Source organism: Sphaeramia orbicularis, chromosome 14, assembly GCF_902148855.1.
Source record: "Sphaeramia orbicularis chromosome 14, fSphaOr1.1, whole genome shotgun sequence".
Classification (NCBI taxonomy): domain Eukaryota; kingdom Metazoa; phylum Chordata; class Actinopteri; order Kurtiformes; family Apogonidae; genus Sphaeramia; species Sphaeramia orbicularis.
Window position 1 is genome coordinate 32,616,952 of NC_043970.1, and position 18,845 is coordinate 32,635,796.

At 38.5% G+C, this 18,845-nt stretch overlaps 1 protein-coding gene across 1 annotated transcript in view; it reads right to left on the minus strand.

The window, feature by feature from the left end:
* Window positions 1-18,845, minus strand: part of LOC115432580 (neurobeachin-like) — a 55,639-nt gene that overhangs the window by 22,792 nt on the left and 14,002 nt on the right. Inside the window, exon 2 of the mRNA XM_030153491.1 lies at window positions 2,993-3,224. Within this exon, the coding sequence (XP_030009351.1) occupies window positions 2,993-3,224 (232 nt within the window). The remainder of the gene's footprint in view (window positions 1-2,992; window positions 3,225-18,845) is intronic.

The window sequence follows — 18,845 nt, forward strand, 5'->3', positions numbered from 1 at the left end:
AACTGTTTTGGTTAATGTGATCATGTTCTATCTATCTGGTACATTTCCATATAGCAAATTCTACAAGTGTGAAACATGATCTGTCTGTGTTGATGGACTTCATAGTATGTCTCGGGACATCTGGCACACTATTGATAATATACTCATCATTTATTCAGAAGTTATTTAAAATGTACACTGATTCATCTTCTATTTTTTAATATCACTACGTACTCTGCTTTGAAAATTACTTTAATTTTAACAGTACATCAATAATGTACAAATAGCTATTATGGAGTATAACCAAGCATTATCACACTTTTAGTGTTATAGATTTTTAATGTGAAAATATACACAATATCATCCTCCCTTTTTTTGCGCTCACAGAATCTTCTTTGAAACATCAGTGCACAAACAAAAACAGGTAAATACAATCAAATAAATTATGGTTCTTTTCCTTTTTCCTTAGGTTTGACTACACATCTCAACAGCTATGAAACAACTTTGGTAGTATTATGTGTTTCACTAAATGGGGCAACACTGACCACAATCTACTGCAGGTAAATGTAATTCACCGACTTGAAAAAAATAATCCTAGATACATAGCAGTAGCCTCTAAACAGTATCTGCCATCGTGTGGTTGCTTTAAGCGGATGCTCATTATATAAAGTAATAAGAGGCATGCATGAATTGCGGGTGTGATGCCCTTTGAAAACAAGACTTTGGAAGGCATTTTAATGACCTAAAATGGTGTTGACATGTAGAAGACAGATGCAAAGATAGAGGGAAAAGTTTTGTAAAATGGGTCACGGCATCAATAATACATATGACAATGTATTTTTGGGCACTATGACAAGAAATTGTTTCCTCAAAATTTTTTACGACTCTAAAAGCTGCAGTGCTTTGTTGCTCTTTAACCTCACTGTTTAGAAAATCCATAATTTCCTTTCAGTGTATTGTAATTTAAGTGACCTGCCTGGGCCTGACACTTCTGCATCTATTACTACCCTGTGTTTTTTGGTTCTAAAAAAATCTACTCTGTTAAACTGCTTTTTGTCCAATCACAGCCGTTCTCAGTGACTGACAGTTGTAATTACCAATTACTCATCAGCTTCTGTCATATATGATTCTACTGCTCTACTCCATGTCTTTATACAGAAATTTAGTAGTTTCACTTTTCTATAACAGGATGAAACAACAGGAGGTTCATTCTATATTTATATTACATATTTTAATTTAGAGTGGGAAGAGAAAGCTGCAGAAGGAACATGTGCATTTTCCCTGTGATTTGAGCTCCTGCAGCTTTCATGCTATATCACAGATTTTTTTCTTTCGTCATGACTGGGCCTTTTTATAGTTTCAGTTATGCAATATTAATTTCAACATGTACGAAAGGTATTTAATTACCAATAACTAGGGCTGGGCGATGAAACAATATATATCACAATATAACTTTTCCTCGAGAGAAATATGAGACATGCTCGATACAATTTCGGTAGAATTCGTTCGTCCTATTTTGACAGACATAAGAACAGCCAATCATAATTAAGTAGCGCCGCACCGAACCAATCACGCTAGAGCCATGTCAAGTTAGGTTGACGCAAACTGCACAGACGTAAGGGCAGCCGCAGCACAGACGCTGATGTTTGGGCTGCAACGGGAGAAAATGAGTGTTCCCTCGGGAGAAAATTTGACTGAGAACTCGGGCGACTGGGTTACTGAAAAGTAGGATGCGGCATAGAAGCTTGGAGTTGGACGTTCAAAGTATGTTAAGTTTCATTTTCAGTTTATGCCAGTTATGGCAGTTAAGAAATGCACCCCTCCCTATATACACTACCAGTCAAAAGTATGGACTCACCTGGTTTTTTCTTTATTTTTATGACTATTTACATTGTAGATTCTCACTGAAGGCACCAAAATATGAATAAACACATATGGAATTATGTAGTTTAAAAAAGTGTGACATAACTCAAAGCATGTTTTATATTTTAGATTCTTCAAGAAAGCCACATTTTTTCTTTTATTACTGCTTTGCACATTCTTGGCATTCACTCAATGAGCTTCATGAGGTAGTCTACCTGAAATGTTTTCCAGCAGTCTTGAAGGAGTTCCCAGTCATACTGAACACTTGTTGGCCATCTCATATCATTTAAATGAGGAGGTGAGTCTAAACTTTTGACTGGTAGTGTACCTACGGCACTGTTTCATGAAGATGGTCTGTTTTGTTTGTGTTCCCTTTTAAAATTTGAAAGCTTTTGCCTGTTGGTCAGACTTTTAGTTTAGTTTTAAATATATATGTACTCGTTTAATTTATCTGAAACAGTTGAAAAATGTTCTTCAGCACATCTGTCATGTTCAACCTCTGACAGAAAACAAATCCTATTTATGTCAAAAATAACCTTCAGATGTCTTCACAACTAACTTATGAGTAACGGAAAATTTAAGCTTGACCAAAATACTGATTTGATTTATATTGTGATACATATTAACATTGTCTGATAAAAAAGTATTGTGCTATAATTTTTTTCCATATCGCCCAGTCCTACCAATAACATAAAATAATTCAATAAGTGATCCAAATGAATGAAACAGATACACAAATGTTATCTTAATGACAATGTAGTAAAAACAGAACGGGAAAATAAATAGATAAGCAATCAAGTCTAATTCTTAATCTTTACTGTTTATAGTGTGACCATGTTATTATAGGTCAAGTGTTAATATTGTGCAATATTGAAAAGAAGAAATTGTTTACTAAAAAGTGTTACTAAAAAGGGGGCATAGGTAATATGTTTCCCCTCTGAACACACTCACCAGGCTCTGCAAAGCTTCTGCTGCTCGACAATATTATATAATTTGGCACCTACTAAAATGTCACATCTGTTGTTCCAGCTCTGCTACATTATGGTGGTATATGAAATGAAAATTGGTATACAGGTTCATCTGGTGTGCCATTCGATCCAGCACCATAACACAGCATGTTCAGACATCCACAGATTGTTCTTCTGCTCACCTGCAATCATGTCGTCCACAGTGCTCATCTTGAGCAGCACCTGTTGGATGAGGCCGACCTCAGTGCTGGTCTGAAGGTTACGGACGCTCTTTCGGAGGATGGCGGTGAACATGCTCCAGATCTCTGCTTGGCACGTCACCTCGCAATGGGAGAGCAGCTCAACCATGCAGCCGATGCTTTCTGCCTCCTGGATGATGAAGTTCATCTCCAGGTCAAACTCGCCTCCCACCAACTGAAGAAGGGAAGAAGATGGTGGAGGTGGAGGTAGAGGAGGAGAAGGAGAAGGAGGAGGAGGAGGCAGGGGAATGGTTTGGGGAGTGGGGAAGGGCAGGGAACCGATGTTATAGAAGGCAAAGAGTGGATGGAGAAAGTGTTGGTGAAGAAAACAAAGTGAGGGGTGAGGGTAATGAAGCAAGTGGGAGGAGAGAGAGAGAACAAAAAGAGGATGATTTAGTGAAGCATTTAACCTTTTGTCTGTAGGAGAGGTAAGCCTAGCTTCTGATGGATGCTGATTGTAGTTAGGAGAGCATTTCTTCTGCCGGAGGCCGCACATACACCAACAAATAAATGTCCTTCGTCTGCGCAACACACACACACACACACCCCCCATCTCTTCTCATTTTCTCCCTCTTCAACGTGAGGAGTGCAGCGCTCTCCTCTGTGAACTACAAATACTCTCAAAATGGCATAAAAAAGCCCTTCTAGTACCTCAGAAATACACATGCAAGTACACACAAATCCAAATACACCTGAATTGATGCATATTTCTTGTCCTCAGGTAGCGTTAGTCTATGGATACCACACTTTTCAGAGTGCAAACATTCTGTCTTCTATTGGCTGATGTGCTATAATTAGCTACAAAAAAATACATACAACCTTCATGACACACACATACTATGCTTGCACATTCACTCATGCACCACATGAACCTGAGCATACCCACACAGTTCACGCTCAGCATACCGCACTATCCAGGATATGGTAGCCATGGTAACCAAAAAGCTAGGAGCACACCAGTGTGGTTATTAAAATCAGATTTAACAGTAACATGTGATAGGTTAGGAGAAGGTAGCTCATGAGAGATTAGAAGTATAGACAAAGATGAATAATACGATAGATATGAATGTGTATGAGGCCCTGTACAGACAGAGGGAATGAAAACAGGGGACAGATCAAATATAGCCGATACTTTTCACAAAGAAACCATAAATAAAATGTAATCTTGAAATGAGATTACATCATGTTATTGTTTGTACGAATTTGTGTATATTTCTGGATAACTGAGAGAAATAAATAGGCTATAAATTCACCTCCTGTTTGCTCCATTTCACACAGAAGCATATTAGAAAAAAATAAATAAATAAATACCTTATCTTGTAATTAAGAGGTTCTGATTCTATAATTTTAAGAAATCTCACAAAAATGAGACAAGTTAAGCAGGTTATAAATTATAAGTGATTCTAATCTATGTTGGATCGTAGTTCTATTCTGGTGAAATACGACATCATCATCATCATCATCATCATAATAATAATAATTTTATTGGATTACAATACTACTTATATTTTATGTCAATACTTGTATGTATAAATGAGATTTTCTGAATTGAAGTTGTGTCAAAGATCAATAACTAGATTCGATTTGTTCCCAGAATCCTGATGTCATAATTACAAGATATTTTCTCAAAACTGCCAAATCATTTCACTACATTTCCAGATATTTTCTTGAAATTTCAAGATCAGAGTCTGATCATTATGACATAGGGTGTTTCTTTTGTTTCTCTAGAGTGAGAACGATGCTCTTCTGTATGTTTATTCTCCATGAAATTCTGAAATCTGGCAGTGTATAGTATTTGCCGAATATCAAGTACCTCATCAGCCTGCATCTGTGTCTTGCCCTATTTATATAAAACTGATAAATAATGTTAAGTTAGCCACTGCCCTCATTAGAAACTAGTATTAATCACAAGTTGTTCCATGGACAGATGTGTCTCAGGCCCAGTGAGACCTTCAGTGTCAGGGGTTTGGTCTAAACTGTGGCTCTGGTGCTGTCTTAAAGCTCACTAATGCCACCTTATAACAGATCATTGCATTATTATTAGCTCAGTCATTAAAATAACACCTGCACAGCCTTGATGTTTCATTATACTTCTCATTGCTCTCTCTCTTTGAACCTCTTTCTCAATCTGCCTCCATCTCACTTGCTCTCTGTGAATTGATCCAGTGCACTCTGCGTACACATTAGCTCAGATTAGACAGGACCCCTGAACGAAGCATGGAATAAAAGGAGGAAGAATGAATTCATCCTGCATCGAATTTTCCTCTCTCCTCTCTGATTCTCAATTATAAAGCTCACTATGGGGCCACTGCATTCTCCAACATCTATACAACGTGCCAGAATGAAAACGCTCAATATGCCATGCAGCCGTAGCTTAAAGAAGATAGCAGAGATCGTCTTTGTACAAACCAGTACGTAAACACGGAGCGACTTGAACACAGAAACACACATGTCCCCAGGGTATACCTACACATGTACAGCGCAGGCATAATCTCTCTGCTTACACTTCCCACCCATGTACAGAAAATCACAGTAACATCAGAGGGGTGATGCAAACGTCGGCAACAAATTGGGTCTCATGACCGACAACACAAAGAAAAAAGGAGGGCAAGAGTAGGAAACACACTGGGTGAGGAAGAAAAGAAAGTACCCCGATAAATATAACTCCACAAACAAGTAACATCTGGAATGGTGACCAAATCTTAGTGAGTGTCTAAGTCTTCAGGGAGCAGAAAATGTGAAGACATACAGAGGGAGGAGGTGGCGACCATAAAAATGATGGAGCCAAATTTCCGCTTCAGTTATTCATTTGCAAGAGGCATTATAAATAAACATAATGATGGCAATGAAACTGACCCTAAGGAGGCTGTGTAGACTCAAATGTGTTCAAGCCCCATCACCGTCAACAATGATAAAATATGACTAATTAGTTTTATGAGTATTATGTGCCTGTTTTACATACACATCCATAACCTTCAGTACCTCACATGTCCACAATGTCAGTAAGGCTGTAATTAATCACCAGTAAAGCTTTTACTCAAACTTTTTTTTTTTTCACAAAAGGGAGTTATTTTACAAATAAAAATATGTTCCTAGAATTAAAAGGCATCTATCAATGTCCTGTTTATCACATAAATTAAGCTAAGATGGGCTGAGTACGAGTGCAAATGAAGTATTTTACAAAGATTGTTATATCATTGTTTGCTTTCAGCAGCAGTAATGTAGTGTCAGTGATAAAAGTGTTTGATTTTTCCACTTTAACGCACAGGACTTTTTCATGTTGAAATGAAATGGAGTTCATGTCATTCCGCTAGTGATTCACTGGGCTGGTGACGTCCAAGTCACAATGCACACAGTAATCCTAGATTTCCTCGATTCTACATGAGGATGAAAATGGCTTAATTATAGCACAAATGTGGATAAATATAAACTGTGTGCCACATCAACACATTCCATGCAAATCAACAAATGTCATTTAAATGTGACGTAATGTTGAGGCATCATTTCAGCCCCAGGAGCTCTGAGGAACAACCGACCAAATGAGTGAGCGACACATACACCACTTCACCACACATACAGACCAATATTATGCCACACGCCTTAGGATAAAGTGGGTTGGCAGTGCCACCCTCTCTCTCCTCTGCGGCGATGTCAGCGCTGACCTCAGTGCCTTCTTGGCAACTTGTAGAAAACGTTTGTTTTGGCAGCGTCGTGACAATGATTGAGTGTCCCGCACATGTCTGTGTGTCCAATTCACAAGGAAAAAAAACAGCAAGGAAAGCAGTGGGTGACTCAAACAGACTGTCGCTAAGCAGTTGCTAAGGAAGTGACAACCTCGTTTCCACAATCAATGCTCCACAGGGCTTCATGTACACGTAAACACACAGACGCTGCTTATGTTGCTGCATGTGAATATGTCTGAACACTATACATATATTTACAGCTTTATTTTTTCTTGTTTCAGAGCACTGAGTGCATGTGCATGATGTTTTATCTTCAACACATTCTCAGTTGCAGTCTGAAAAGTAAGAATATCTCCCACTGGACTCACCACTGATGACTAATCTCCTTCTATTGTGGAGTATTTACTCAGGCTTCAGGAAAGTCTGTCCACCAGACACCATTCTTTATCTCACTGCTCCACTCAGTGATTGTTGGTATTTCACAAGATTTTTCTTTTCTTTTTTTTTTTTTCAAACCGCACTTTTGATGATTAATTGCAAAGAACGTCTCCTCTGGACTGCACATCCAGTCCATGTTCCCTGTTTCTAACTCAGTCCTGATCAGCTCTTCAGCGCTGCTCATTCAGACCGTGAAGGAAGCTGGCACTCAGCTTGGCATCACTTGGGCTGTGGTGGGGAGGGCAGAGTTTGAGGGTGGTGGTGGTGGTAGAGGGGGGAGTCAGTGCCAGGACTGTCTTCACACCACAAAGAGCTTATATGAGCAGGCACCTCAACCAGCCAAAACCAGCTCTCATAAGAGGATGGTAAAACAAACAGTCTCTCTGTCCAGCTGACCCTTTCTCACAGCCACACTGCTCAGATACAGTACTGAATGTCTTTGTGGGCAGAAACATGGACGCCGCCAGTCCCACCCCACCTTTTACCAACAACAGTATGTGGTGCATGATGCTTTCCTTTTAAAAAACTCATTAAAATCAAAAGGACGCAGGTTGTAGCTGTCATTTCCTGCTGAGGACAGTCTTTTTTATCCGGCATTAAATGGTTGAAATTCACTTCAGGCACTGTCTGATATGCTAAAAACACAGGAGAGTGTTCTTTATAAAAATTCTCCCAATTTTACCAATGCTGATGTAGTCTGAGTAAGGGGTTTAAACCTGAACGTATTTAATGGTTATTATATTTGGTGGCTTCCTTAATCCAGTGTTATAATCCTGACCTATTCAAACAACAAAACAAATCAGAAAATAGTGTCTGAAAATTCTGATTGGATAATGACTGCATTAGTTTATCATGTTAGAATAGTTTACCATGGAATATCATGGTGGTAGGGCTGCATGTGACCAATATTTCATATCCAGAAAATCACAGGTATCATGATTCAGAACTTGTTCTCATAATTCAACTAATAAATAGTTTATATAAAATTGGAAAGACCCGATTCTTATTAGGGTTCTAATTATATTCTCTAATTCGTCAGATTTACGATTTTTCTCCTGTTACATAGAACCTTTGTGCAAATATTCAGTTTAACAAGCAAGAAAAAGTAGATTATTAACCCATAAAAGACAAAAGGTCTTTGGAAAACAGAGGTGCCATTGTGGTGCAATGGTCATCAATTTTGCCTTAGAGCAAGAAGGTCCAGGGTTCGACTCCAGCACAATGAACTGATGACACATCCTCTCCAACCTCCAGAAGACTAAGTAATTCAGAAAAACAATGAATGATTTGTTTGAAAGTAAGGGTTTCTGGACCATATCTGACTTTTCATACCCATACGATGTCCTCTTTCAGGGTTGAGTTCTTCATTTCGGTTCAGATTCACCACATTCTATATCACATTCAGTTTGTTGATGTTTCCTTCGTGCAAATTTCGTGATAACATGTGTTACATGCAGAACAGTCCAGTCAATGAAAAATACTTTGGTAAGAGAATGATTTGTGACAATTTTTGATGTGGGAGATTTTTTTTTTTTTTCAGACTTTTGATTTTGTGTCTTTGTTTACATCCTCAGTTGACCTGGTGATGTTAATCTCTTTGGTTTCATTTAATTTCCTCCTTTAAAGATAATTTTGTCGGTATAGTATCAAAAATGCTACATGAATTAAAATGATTGTTTAATTGAAAACAATTTGTCACAGACCCACCGCACCTCATTACGTAGCGCTGTGATAGCACATCAAACAGGCCATTACTCTGGCTGATTACTATGACTGACTGTTGAACGTTGGATGACTATCAAGGCCAAAGCTGGCAAAAGAGGCACCTGTTACTCATTACAGCCGTCAAAGATGACAGGTCGCAGAGGCGAGTGGACGGTCAATGGCTACCTCCTCTGCCTCTGCACATTCAATTGAGCCTTTGGTGTTGGCATCATCAATATGCAACTTCAAAGCCCCTGGGAGTGTGCTGCAGAGGTGTGTGTTTGAGTGTGTGTTTGTTTGTGTATGTGTGCGCCGGTGCATGTGTGGCTCATTACTCATTTGTGTCCCCTGAGTGAGCCACGGCCATTCAGTCCCTTTGTGTGCAGAGTGAGAGAGGAGACGAGAGGCCCATCTAGACATGAGATCACAGATTATACACTTAACGCTTCGCCAAGAGGGCTCAGCAGAGTGCAGGAGAGCAAAATTGAAGGAGAGGAAGGGGGGAAAAAAGGGGAATGAGAGAGGGACACAAAAGGGAGAAAAACAAACAAGTGAACAAATGGTGTCAACTGCAAAAGGAGCAGATTGGACGGTGAAGAGACGGTGTGCGTTCGTGTACAGGAGAGGTGGAGTGAAAAAGAAAACGAGGGTGACACTATTGTGTGTGCGCTAGTGCTTTCTTATCAGGGTGGGAGAGTGGTTTTATAGCCCACAGCCTTGCGATGTGCAGTGGAGGGTTTAGTGCAGTGATGATGACCATAGCAAATCTCTACAAAGATATGGATTACAGTTGAGCTAAACTGGCCACTAAACACTCAATAATCCTCATTCTGGTTTCTGCGTGACCTCATTTTTGCTAAAGAGCATTGATAAGAGCAGTGGTTAACTTTAACACCCATTCAGATCCATTTTACGGATAAACTTCTCATGGTTTTTACAAAGCATGACGTTTAGGGTCCATGAGGGTTTAAAAAAATAGAGCGAAAGTTATTTTTTTGGCATCGCCGTATTGGAAGGACTCACATTGGCTCAATAACCACTCAACAGGAAATGAACAAAGAACTATGATAAGAGCTTTAAAGAGTTCTGCCCAGATGTATATTTCATGCTTGTGAACATTTTGTTAGACATTTGGAATGATAAAATCTAACCGCCTTAGGCTTTTCTTGGTTTTATATTGCTATAATTTTAATATGTTTGTGTCTGCGATCATGAATCTTTGGGTTTTAGGCGTCTGGAATATCACTATCTCTGTCAAAATTAAAAATAAAACACTGTTTGACTTTTTTTATGACATAAAGTAAGAAAATCAGTAAAGACCTGAAGGAGAGAAACAGCTGAAGAAACAGGGTTGAAGCGATGCAGTGGGAGTTGTGGTGCGTGGTGTGTATGTTCCACTGTGACTGAATGAATGTGTGATTGTGATCAGTAATGACAGGCTGACTGACTATAGCCTCCAGACATGTATGGAGACGGAGAGCAGGCCGCACTAAAGCCCTCCGGACTGCATTTCCCATGGGCCTTTGTAAAAGTATATACACAGATGGCAGACTGGAGAAACCAACCCCACTTATGAAACCCCATTCAGATCAACAATGTCACAAACTGTTAGCATGTAAAGATATACACTAATAGCAGCAAAATAAAGGTATATCTGCCATGTGTGAGCGTGTGGACTCTCTCTGAACTGTTACGGATGATGTGTAGTTTTTTACTTTAGACTTTACAAGAGGAAACAGAACAGGGGAGGTCAAGTACAAAGCAGCGATGGCAGTAGAGCAGCTTTGAGAAGTATGCACAGAAAAAGAAGGTTGCCACACACTTTGCAAAAATACACCAGTCATTACATAAATCCACACTAGGGGATAGAAGGGTGCATAAGACCAAAACAAGTGGATGTGTGTTTGGTGAAGACTGATATTTTCACGATAAATATATCTCACCTCTACCACAAGTTATAACTAATAGATAGTTATAATGGACACAATGCACATATGTTGGCTGGGAAATTAATCTGAATACATTTTATGTGGGTAAATGTTTAAGGTGTGCTGCTTTCGGGTAAATAACAGTAGCCTATATCCATAAGTCTATTAGGGGAAGTGGTTCAGAATTTTGAGGTTTTGCATGTGAAAATGAAGCATATAGACCAGGGGTGTCAAACCCATTTTAGTTCAGGGGCCACATACAGCCTAATATGATATAAAGTGGGCCGGACCAGTAAAATAATATAAATAATAGGATAAGAACTTATAAATAATGTCAACTCCAAAGTATTTTCTCTGTTTTTGAGTGAAAAAAATCAAATTCTGTAATGAAAATGTTACATCTACGAATCATACTTGAACATAACATGAACAAATATGAACAACCTGAAAATTCTTAAGAAAAATAAGAGCAATTTTAACAGTATTACGCCTTAGTTTATCATTTATACATATGCATCACAACTTACAGATCACAGTGGATCTGCAAATACACCAAACATTTAGTAAGAGGCAGGATATTGTTAAAATTCCACACATTTCTCTTTAGAAATTTCATGTTATTCACATTTTTTGCAAAAAGGCTAGTCTGTAAATGTAAACATTTTTGTGTAATTTTACTTTTTTTTTTTACACTACAACAGACAAAATTTTTTGGTTTTCCTTATTTATAGGTTATTATGATAGTGTTTTACTGGTTCTGATCCACTTGAGATTGAAGTGACCTAAAATGATTCTAACATCCTTGATTGTTAAAATCGTCAGGGTAATTTTTGCATTTCACAAATTCATCCCAGAGGCCGGATTGGACCCTTTGGTGGGCCGGATTTGGCCCCCGGGCCACACATTTGACACCTGTGATATAGACACTCTTGTAAGTCAGATGTAACTCCATGATTCTGTCATTGCAGCTTGTCGATATGGATCCAAAGAGAGGCTGTGAGATACTGAAATTTTCAGAAAGCAACAGTCTGGAATTTATCGTCACCGTACACAGAACAATACCTGAAAAAACAACCATACTGTGATTATTTTGATGGGCATTGTGATTGAATAATCAGTCATAATTTCAGTAGTAACAAGAAAAGCATGATATTTTTTGATTAAGTCTATATCAATCTTCTGGAGAATATGACTTGTAGACATGCAAATTCAATTATTACAATATTTTGTGACACTTTTTTTTTTTCAATAAATTACAGACCATGCAATTTTGGTGTTTCACTCTGCCACATTGTAAGACTCATCATAGCATGTTGAATTGTTCAGCATTAAATACCCATCCTTAAACCAGTATCACATCACCTCAGCCTCTATGATTGCAAATCAAAACAGTTGCAACATCTCATCTGATATGTGATGTGGTTGTTCGGCCTTCAGAAACTGAGCCTGAAGTGATGTGACTGAGTTTTGCAAATCTATTTTCTTCCTCTATTTGTCAGAATGCTGTCTCATGGTTTTTAAAAATCCCTTATATTATTCAGTATGTGTGAGACAAAGTTAATGGATCAGAAGACGCTGAGGCTCGGCCTGTCACTCCAAGTGATTGGACTGAGACTGACAGGTCTATAGTACTTCCTTTCTTCTTCCTCCTATGTAGCACAAGTGTGTATACTACATTTTTTGATTCATCACTATCAAAAGACCAAAACCACTCTGTGAGATTTAAGCAACCACCCAAATTTAACAACAATGTACACCACATGCAAACTGCATTTATTTTAGACACACTTCATTTTCACAGCAGGAGCATACAGATGGCGGCTCATTCCAAGCTAATACGTCAGCTTCATACAGCAGCTCTTTGCAGCAACACCATTTCCTTCTTTGACATCAACGCTGTCCTCATCCCCCTCATTTTTCTCTCACACATAAGCCACGCAATCACAGAGCCAATACAGAGAGAATGGGAGAAAATAAGCTGGGCTAAAGGTTTGGGTTTAGTGTGTTTATCCACTGTACTATTGGATCAGGATTTACATTTTTGACCATATTACAAAATTTGTTTCATTCATCTCTTAATAAGGATGCGTCGACTTGGATTAAAATAACTATCCAGTAAAAAAAAAAAAAGCTTCACAGAATGGCACAAAAAACAAGACAGAATTCAGAAGAATATATGTATGTTATTTATATATATATTTATATATTATTTGGTGCAAGTCTACGTAGTGTGAATGGGTGTGTGTATGAGTATTTGTGTTGTTTTGATTCATGTTCGTTATATATATTATTATTTACTTTGTTTACCTTTCACTATAAAACTTAAATACCAATAAAAATATTGTGGAAAAAAAAAACAAGACAGAAAAAATAAAACAAAGAGAAAAAAAATTCCTAAATACATTTTTAAAAATCTCTGGGAAACATTTACAAAACAACTGGAAATTGAACTGCAAATTGTTATTGAGAATAGAGCCAAACAATGTGCACAGAATAAGTTTTATGCAAGAGCTGTAATGCACTGGATGAAAAATGCACTGTTTTAGAGCTTAATTTGGCATATGGGAAAAGCCATGTATGCATAAACACTGTGGCCCGTGGGCAAATAAGGCTTGTTTCCAATCAGCTACTGTGATCCTGTCAAGGACGCTGTGCAGGCAAGGTGACAAATTCCAATCAAGAGACTGCTACCTCCAATTTAGCAAATAAGTGCACGCTTTACAGTTCCATTAGCTGCAAAAAGAAGCAGCATGAGCTTCCTCAAAGCCAAGAGCTGTACCCTGGGCACATTTTCCATAAAAATAACCATGAATGTGCGTCTGTACATACATCAAAGAAAAGCAAAGCTATTGAGTGTTCCCATGTATTGGCTTGTCAGTTTGTATTAACACTGCCAGAACCCAAAGAAGCCGCACTGGATAAAAGAGGGGTAAGAGAAGGCGAGATAAGACAGTCATACCTGCTGAGAACTGTCTTTATGAAAGTCTCCAGTTCACTGCGGACGAGTTCAGTGTGCCTTTTCCCGCCTCCAACATCTGACTCATACCTTGTCGAGAGCAAGCTTCAAACATACTTTTCACACACAGACAATTGGCCATCGGGACTCACATGCAGCTAAAACATGCACACACTCAGCAGCGCTCAAAGGCCAAAAGCCTTTAAACAATTCATTGCAAAAGGTCTTGAAGGTCTTAGTCATTCGCACATTCAGTCTCACTGTGCTCATCACAGATACACTTATGTATGCACACATCAGCAGCAGAAGCAAGTCACATGAATGACAGCTGAAATATACACAAGAAGAGAGAAAAAAGGAAAAGAAGAAGAGATAGAGGACTGCGGGGGTAAAGAGAATCTTCCCAGAATAATCCAATAATAATGAGGCACCATTTCATTAGCATATGAGCAGCTTTGTAAAAAAAAATATAAATAAATAATAATCTTTCAAAAGTCTGTTTACTGGAGTGGGAGGGAAGGAGCTTCAAAAAGAGCAGAGCCGAGGAAGAGGACAGAGAGGCAGTAAAGAGAAAGAGATTAAGAGGCAGAAAAAAGGAGAGGGCGAGAAAAGTGAGGTCAGACGTCACCAGTAGGGCAGAGAGGAAATGCGCAGTAACAGCAATGGTGTGAATGTTTGCCGGGTGAAAGCAGGGAAAGTCAGAGAGAGAGAAGGAAAGAGAAACTCGGAGAAAGAGTGAGCGGGAGAGAGAGAGAAATGACAGAATAAACAGAGCAGACAGACAAATACAGCAGCCTCTTTTCAGCACAATGGACAGCTCCTGCTCTCCCAGCTGACAGATACACGGAGAGGAGTTCTAGCCTTCCTCACTAAGTCTGCAGAATTCATTGACAAACAGCTGAAACTGCAAGAGTGCTAATTGCTGCATTAATACCATCAATATTTTCAACTCTTAAGTCTGTGACAGCAACATAAAAAAAACACTCTGAAACTCAAAGCTGTGAGAGCTCCACTACTTGTTTGTAGAGAGAAACACTAAAGTCACTGTACGTGGCTGACATTCCCAGAAAAAGAAAAAAAAAAAAAAAAAAACAGGTCAGAAACACATGCATGCACATACACAGAACAGGGTTTGAGGACTGCAGCCAAGTGATCACAACTCTGACTTCATCCGAGTGCAGTTTAAAATGTCTGCCACCTGATTGGCCAAAGAGGCTTAGTAACGGATCTAGCAATAAGCCTTGTCACATGCTATTGGGCAACAAACAAAAAATAGCTTTTTCTTGATATTTGCACATTCATTATTACGTACCTTGTTAATAGATTTACAACACACTCAGAATTACCAAACTGGATCATCCACAGTTTCAGAACATTAACATAAAATCCATATTCATTGTGATTTAAATATGTATCAGTGGGAACTTTGACAAAGATAGTCACAAATTTCGCATATGTAGAACATCCATTCCCACAGACTGGGTCGCGAGCCTCAGGTGGGTCACAGAAGATTTTCCTTCGGTTGCTAAATAAATCTGCATTTCAATGACGCAAATTTGAAAGAATTTTTGAGAAGTACACAGTGTTTCATTGTGCTGATATATTAAATGTAAATTGTTCAGCCTACCTTTATGCATTTATTCTACCTCTTTACAAAGTGTATATGTTTTCAATACAATGTGAAAAAATCATTATGGTTATTCAGTTGTGGTAATTAAAGTTATTTTTAAGTTGAAGCACAAATGGCAGAAACAATGGGCAGAAATGTGTACTTGTACTAAAATTAACTCATCTCATGATTAATAAATAAGGCATTTTCTGAACTCAACTGTGAGTCATTTTTAAAAAGTGGAGCCCTAGGAAAAAAAACTGGGAAACACTGACGTAGAACAAAAATAACATGCAGTAGGGTTTTACAATGGTACAAAACACATAAACTAATACAACTCCAGACAACTGTCTCATTCACTTTAACAGACTGCATTTTACTCTGTGTACTTCCGCTTAAATGTTGCACTTTTCCTGGAAATGTAAAAAAGAAATTATAAGTACGAGCAAAAACTGTCGCTGATACAGGTCTGTGGTTAATATTGGAAATAATTCTCAACTTTAATGAGTTAGACAAAAGATTAGCCAAGAAAAAAAATCTCTCTCACTTAGATTTCTTTACAGTGAGTCTGATGTTGACTTTATTTTAATTTAATATTAAAGAATGATATTTTGTTATCAGGGGGAAGACATGCACAGCCGATTAAAGGTGCAGCACTCGATATGTTTTTACTGTCACTGGCAAACATTCATCATATTGTAATTCAAGAGTGATGAAACAAAAATTTTACCCACTTTTGCGGACTACCCCATGTCGAGGAAATTTGGCTGATGACAGTGTTTTCAGACAGAGACTGGAGGTAGCCCGTGTGACATACAGTACAAATGTAAATATCAATCACTGTTAAGATTCAGTCAGATGTGACTCTCCTGCTCTGTTCTGTGGTTCAAAGCCCTAAAATGTGCTGTTTCCATTGTTTGACTGCAGCTTTACACAGCTGTCTGCTTTTTCTAGCTCCAAATTATTGTTGCTGCAGTGTCCTTTAAAAATTCACTATCCATTATTGGAGGAACAGACGGGGTTAGCCCATAAACAGTGATTACTTACAGGGATTTTAAAGGCATAAGTATGAGGGAGTCACACACTTGAATTTAAAGCCATATTGCTGAAAGAAAACAACTTACATTTAGTGACAGACAGTCCTGTGTGTGCTGCAGACTAACAGCGTCCGATGACTACTTAGAATCACGCCTTCCAGCTAAAATAATAATCCACCACACTTTTTCATGAATAAATTTACATCCGTCTCGATACGGGCCAAAACCAATTCAAAGTATATACTTCAATCAAGTTTTTGCAGTTCATTCAGTGTCATCCTGCATCTCTTGGGCCCTTCAGTAGTTATAACAATAGAAGAAAAGAATAAAAATACCAAAAAGAATACACATACAAAGCTCTGGATGGTTAGTGTAAGTAGGTATTGGTGCACCGACTGCAGTTTTAAACACTTTTAGAATGAGTCAAAACCATTTCACAATGGGGAGGCTACAAGTTAAACTCAGTGAACAACCCCTTACAGTTTACAGGCAATGTTCTGCTGTATATGCAAAATGTCAAGTTATTACCCAGTCATCATTATCTGTTTCAGGGGTTATGTGCAAATATCAGGACATTATTAGCTTTACACTGTTCAGAAAGGTTAAATCAGAGGTAAAGAGGCAAAATTCAGCCATACGTGATGTGTGTGATATTACTTGTTTGTATTTCTGTGTTCACATAGTTGCACTGTTTGACATTTGTAATAGTTACAAAGTGTTGTAAATGATGGTACAAAATGCTCCCAGAATCAGAATCACAGAATCAAACATCAGAGGGCAAGCATATAACCCTCCACCTGATGCAATCACTCCCACAGAGCAAAAACCACCTTAAAGCTGTGGCTGCTTGACACAGAACGTCAAGAAAATGCCTGGACTTTACCAGTCCAGAAAATGATATTAGGAATGTGTTAAGACCTTGAGACTTATGGTTTAATAGTTTCTCGCCAGGAGACATGGAGGTCTGGAGCAGAGGAAAACAAGGCGGAGAAAATATCTGAAGCACTGTGGCAGACAGAGATATGACGAAGGTGAAAGGGTATAGAAATCACTGGGAGGCAGGGAGAAAAATAGCATCAATGGATGGAGGTGATTGAAAGAGCAGCGTTGAAAGGACAGCGTGAGACAAAATGAGACGTACAACTGACTGTTAGCAGACACAGAGACAGCAGAGGTTTTATTAGTTACAATGACGAGACGAGACGATGAGGTGCTGTCTTTTAGTTTTTCATTTTTTACTTTTACTGCCCTGATTCAGGGTCGAGAGGCAACTCAGTTTTCCTCTGTCATTTTTTTGTTACTGATGAGGATGCTGTAGTTATGTCAAGGGAGCTTCAGAAGGAAGAAGTCAGGGCTAGGATTCAGTACCACAACAAGGCCTTATCACCAAACTTAACTTAAATGTGCTCATTTCATAGAATCTGACAGGAAGTGTAGTCCTATATAGGGCATCCTGCATGTACTGTGCTCATTAGAGATGAGGGAGAACTTGAGAGATTGTCCAAAACTTGAATTATGAAACACTGAAATTATTTAACATATTTGCATTTTTAAGGAGTAACGAGTATCTATGTTTCTTGGGTGTGTGTTGGTGTGTGTCTGTGAGCTGAGACAGGTGTAGGCCAGCTGGTTTTCAGTTCACAGGTCAGTAGATAAGCCCTCCAGACCTGACTCAGGTCAAGCCGGTCACAATTCATGATCACTAATCTGTTTGTTTGGTTTTGTTTTTTTGTGTATGTGCTGCACAACATAGGGTATGTGCATGCATGTGTGTAAGTACGCGTGCACACACATACACACACACACATTCACCATCAGCTCAAACAATGGAGAGTACTGTTCCACTGAGCCAGACCTGATGGAGGATAAGAGAGGTAACAAGCAGCTCCAATGAGTCTCAGTAATCCATCATCATAAGACACAGCAGGGAGTGATACACACACATACACACAGATGGAGAAAGTAGAGCTAGAGGAGGGCGTTGGTGGAATATGATGTAGTGTATGTTTACTGTGCAAGAAGCCCACACACAGTGCACATATATACAGTAAGATAATCACCACGTCATTGTAAGTCAAGCTAGACAATGATATAATATTTTAAAAAAAACCAACACACACAAAACAGTGAAACCAAACATCAACATCAACAATTACATAATTTAAAAACATATAATAAACATTGCTTTTTCCAAAGCATAAAAACTTCTAAAACTAACAGTAGTAACTTCAGCTTCTCCGGTTATGTCCACACATGTAAGACATTGTTTTAAAACCCACAACATTTACCGTGTTTATGCTTATTATCCACATTTTAAAATCTGCAAAAGTGAGACTTTTGGAAATGGTGCTGACCCGTTTTAGTGTGAAACTAGGGCTGGGCAATCTCAAGATCTTAGATCATAATCGACCTTAATTTGGCACATGATCTACTTTTCAGAG